This window comes from Eurytemora carolleeae, unplaced genomic scaffold (genome assembly GCF_000591075.1).
Source record: "Eurytemora carolleeae unplaced genomic scaffold, Eaff_2.0 scaffold792, whole genome shotgun sequence".
NCBI lineage: Eukaryota > Metazoa > Arthropoda > Copepoda > Calanoida > Temoridae > Eurytemora > Eurytemora carolleeae.
In genome coordinates this window covers 62,438-67,740 of record NW_019397214.1, presented here as the reverse complement: position 1 = coordinate 67,740, position 5,303 = coordinate 62,438, and the positions used below count along the sequence as shown (strand labels likewise).

General features: G+C 32.6%; 1 protein-coding gene across 2 annotated transcripts in view; it reads right to left on the bottom strand.

Moving 5' to 3' along the window:
- The window catches only part of LOC111712780 (homeobox protein Hox-B5), a gene marked incomplete in the record, with an annotated part of 32,176 nt that overhangs the window by 2,690 nt on the left and 24,183 nt on the right, over window positions 1-5,303 (bottom strand). For both annotated transcript variants that reach the window (XM_023487502.1, XM_023487500.1), the window contains 1 exon segment: window positions 1,420-1,534. In XM_023487502.1, coding sequence (XP_023343270.1) covers window positions 1,420-1,534 — 115 coding nt within the window.

Sequence of the window (5,303 nt, the reverse complement as noted above, 5' to 3'; positions counted from 1 at the left end):
TTTGGGAAAAATATATAAACTGATTTGGGAAAAATATATAAACTGATTTGGGAAAGATATATAAACTGATTTGGGAAAGATATTTAAACTGATTTGGGAAAGATATATGAACTGATTTGGGAAAGATATTTAAACTGATTTGGGAAAAATATATAAACTGATTTGGGAAAAATATATAAACTAATTTGGGAAAGATATATAAACTGATTTGGGAAAATATATAAACTGCTTTGGGAAAATATATAAACTGATTTGGGAAAGATATAGAAACTGATTTAAGAAAAATATATAAACTGATTTGGGAAAGATGCAGTCGGCGCCGCACATATTAATTCAATGAAGATGACTTTCGATTTAAATTTTTATTTTTTTCAAGCTTTTTAACAGCATGGAAATACTTAAGCATGGAAAAAGTCGTCTTAATTGTATGTATATCGCCAACCACTGTATATAAACTGAGCTATGAAAAATATATAAATTGAACTAGGAAAAGTATATAAACTTACACTTAAGCCGGGGCTCATTTGAAACCGGTTTTTGGGGGATTTGAGACGCGGCTTAAAATCATTAAATTTGGAAACTGAACTAAGCCAGGAAAGTGATGGAATAAGCTAAACTGGTTTAACTTGTCAAAAAATAACTATTTTCGCATTCTAAACTCAGTGAGTTAAACTCAATCGCCTATTTAAAATTTCCCAGCTTAGAATAAATTAGATAAAAGATTAAGTGGCAACTATTAAAACTTAATGATGTGCAAACGAGAAAATTGTTAAGATATTAATCTTATTTTTGTCTTTATATTTTTTAGCAAGTTTAAAATTTTTAATAAGTTAATTTTATGAAGGATTTTAGAAATGAAAATAAAAATTATACCCCTTTTTTGATCTACTTTTTCTCCAAATTTATGCATTTTCGCTTCAAAATTCAGCAAAAAAATATAAAATCATTTTTAAAAACATATTCTTCCATTGGCTTTTCATTCAGAGGTGTATATTTTTCAGAATTATTCGCCCCCGCCCCCTCCCTGGGGCGGGGGATGATTTTTGATAATTTGGAAGGGAAAAAATGAAAAATGTGTTATATACAGGCAACTTTTTGATACTTTTTACCCCAAAATTCATTGATTTTCCCAAATTCAACAAATAAACCCTAAAAAATTTGTGCGCAAGCATAATTGGGGGGAAATATTCCCACAACCTCTATTTTTGGAGGTTTTCAAATATTTTCTCCTTAAACTCTTAATTTTTTATGTTTTTGTTATATTTCATAAATAAATTACTTACTTACATACATACTTAACTTCTGTAAGGATAAAAAATGATTTGCAAAAGGGGGCGGGGGGGAGAAATCTGATTTTTCAAGAAAATATACACCCCTGTTTTAGTTTGTAATTACGGTTCTAAGAAGATGTATATTTACCGTCGTCTTCGTGTTAGATATCTGTTAAAATGGAATTCCTTCTCTAGTTCTAGGGTCTGGTAGCGAGTATAAGAGGTCCGTTGACGCTTAGTTTCACCGTTTTGATTAACTGCATCTGAAATTAAATAATCAATTAGTTTAAACCATATTATCGACGAAAAATACTGTAAGTGTAATTTTAGTTACAAAGATGGCAATGCACGATTCACAAATATACCCTTAAAACATTTATCTTATCAAAAGTGTGGACGATACCAAGGTTATAGTCAAGGAAAGTTATTTCAGAGGTGTACGCATCTTTTGCACTGCAGTGTACGGTCACTGGGCGGTAATGTAAACACAAGACGGATGTCGAAGCTTGACATGGGATCCATCTTTCACATAAATAATCAATAAAATAAGCTGGTCATAGGAAACTATTATGTGAATTATCAAAATTATCAAAATTCAATGCTTTTAACCTCCTCGGATACTAAACGAACACTGATGCATCTATTCTAGTTTACAAATTCCGCCCAGAGAGAACTGGTTTCAATATGTACGCAGAGTATACGCAACTGCAATTAACTTTCCTTTCATTACATTCTTGGACGATACCGTCTTTTTCTGATTTGAAAACTGTTAACTTTGGTGAGTTTCTCCATTGCTTCATAAGAAATGCGCAAGTCAGTTTCGCAAAGAAATGCGCGAATAAAAAAAGACTGTCTTAAGAAACCAAAAAATCAAAAACTAATTCCTATTTGATCAGACTAAGCTTTCAAGGGTACCGTTGTAAATCGGGCATTGTAATTTTCACTTAAAATTACGCTTACAGTTCCTGTAAGAAATTCACAAAACTTCATAAAAAGAATAATAAGTTATTAAATATTCTGAAAACAAATGGTTGATTCAAAATAATGTAAGTTCTTAAATTATTATCTCAATAATAAATAATTGAAATTGAATCAATAAAAAGTTTTAAAAAGTTGAATTTGATTAAACCCGACTTCAACTTCAACCATAGGATCAATCAATGACATTTGTCGAAAACCAAACCAAACCATTAATTTTAATTTTTTTGGTCAAACCACACACATATGTATAATGAGATTTTTTTTTTCACGTTACATTAATATGTCTGTTCGTCTGTCTATTTATACATTGTCTGTCAGTTTTATCTGTCTTTGTCTGATTGTCTGTATGTCTGTCTATCTGTGTTTAAGACCAAGTATTTCTGTTATAAGAAGATTTATAACTTTGGTTCTGATTTATTTACACATGGTCCACTGTGTATGTCTACATGCAACAAGAGAGGGAAAAAAGACTGAAAATTCGAACTATAAAGGTATAAATCACAACCCCGCTGTAACTTGATAAATAAAATAATAAAAAAATATCAAATAAATAACCTAACAGGGTTATATATTTTATGAAAAATCATACCCCTCCCCCCAGCTAGTAGGCATGGTATGTCTGCGCCAAAAAAAAGAAAATTTGCTGAATTGGGGACAAAAAGCATTTTTTTTTGGATCAATTGTGTCTAAATGAACGAAAATGGGGGGGGGGTGCTAATTGTTGAAAATTTACGAATTTACTAATTGAAAGGTATTAAAAACTGTTTTTTTCAAAATCTGCCCAACCTGTGCTTTTTGGGTAGACCTCTTCATTTTCAGGTCTTTTTAAGACCTTTCTATCTATCTATCAATTTATCCATCTATCTATATATCTATCAATCTATCCTAGTATTAATATTCTATGGGGTTGAGTATATAGAGCTGAGTATAGAAGTTGATCCAACCTTTCAACTCTGAGAATGAATTTTATACTACTGATTCGAAATTAAGTCCCACTTAAGCCCGGAAAACTAAGTTAAGTTTGCTGCAAGCGGTTCAAATTTCCGTCTCCGTAGAGTTGATCCAACCTTTCATCCCAGAGAGAAAAATGATCTTATCACTTTCTAGAGATTCCCCAGATCCACACAGATTGGTTGGTCAGTGTTCCAGGGGCGTTCCAGGGGAAGGGGTCATTCTCTGAAAGGGGTGACACGGTCCAGGGACTTCCTAGGGGGAGGGTTAATTTTTCGACAGGGGTGTCACAGTCCAGGGGTGTTCCAGATTCTACTATAGGGGTGTCACAGTCCAGGAGCGTTCTTGGGGGAGAGCTCATTCTCCGGAAGGGGTGTCTCGGTCCAGGGACTTTCTAGGGGGAGGGTTCATTCTTCGACAGGGCTGTCACAGTCCTGGGGTGTTCCAGATTCTACTATAGGGGTGTCACAGTCCAGGGGTGTTCCAGATTCTACTAAAGGGGTGTTACAGTCCAATTGGGCATTCCAGAGGGTGGGGGGTCATTCTCCGAAAGGGTCGTGAGAGTTGCAGATAGGGTAACATTGGTTAGATACAGAGCTATCAGTTAAAATTGATGAAAAATAGGTATACTATAGAATACACCCTGTATATTTACTAAATACTATAGAATACACCCTGTATATTTACTAGATACTATAGAATACACCCTGTATATTTACTAAATACTTTAGAATACACCCTGTATATTTACTGAATACTATAGAATACACCTTGTATATTTACTAGATACTATAGAATACACCCTGTATATTTACTAAATACTATGTACAACATCCTGTAATGTCTAAATGGAGTTGAACACGAAAAGATACCTTATAACAAACAAACAGAACATACGGACACACAACCTTGGTGCTAGTTTAGAAAATCAATAAATGAACAACTAGATATTGGATAGGCATATATACTAGACTAATAGACAAATATACATTTTCTTAAAATAAATTTATAACTGATTGATTGATAGCTAATTAAGTAGATAGATAGATAAGTAGTTCAAACAATATTTCTATAGGTAAATACCTAAATAATTAGTTGTGTTGTAAGCTGAAAAAGTTTTTGAATAGAATAAATACTATAAATACACTGATGTTCTAAATTAGCCGGAATAATATGAATTGATTGATAACTTCAAAGTCGCTTTTGATCCTTAGAAATGGTTTGCGGCATTTCGTTCCTAACGATACATTTTCATGGTTTTATTTAATGCATTGAAATTTAAACCAAATTCTTAATATTTCTGGTGTTTTTGAGAGCAAATATTTGCCAGACCACATTTTGAAAATCGCAGGATCAGGTCTATGTTTTGACTATTGTTTCCTAAAAAATATTGCTGAAATCAAGTTACCTATGTTGAATGCCGCAAACTTTTTTAAGTTAAAAGACGACTTTAAAGTTATCAATCAATTTATTCCGGCTTATTTAAAATGTCATTGTATATATTATATATATGGAAATGGAGATAGGTGGATAGCTGGTATTATGGCACTCGTTAATTTTGATGCATCAATGAAACAATTATGTTAAATCACATTTTAATTAAATCATTAATAAAGTCGTCACTATTCTCTCCAATTTTGAATCCTTTCAACCGGAGTCTAGCCACCAGTATAAGAAGGAAGATATATATATATATAAGAAGTAAGATATATATAAATAAGAAGGAAGATATATATAGAAGATGAAAGATATATATATAAAAAGGAAGATATGTATATAGAAGAAGGAAGATATATTTTGACCCTTGATGATGCAGATACAGGGAGAAGATGAATTGATGTCCAGAATCCATACTTAGACACAATACATACACACATACACACACACACTTTAACAGACAAAAACTTACCCCCCCCCTCCCCACTCACTTGATATTTTTTAGAAAACTTTGATGAAATCTGAAAATAATCATTTTTGGATCGGCAGAGATAGACAACTTTGAAAATTCTTATCACTTCTATACAACTATTTGGGATATTATTCTATCCTATTCTTGATTCTTACGTCTACCTGAGCTATACTCCGCCCCCCCCCCCCCCA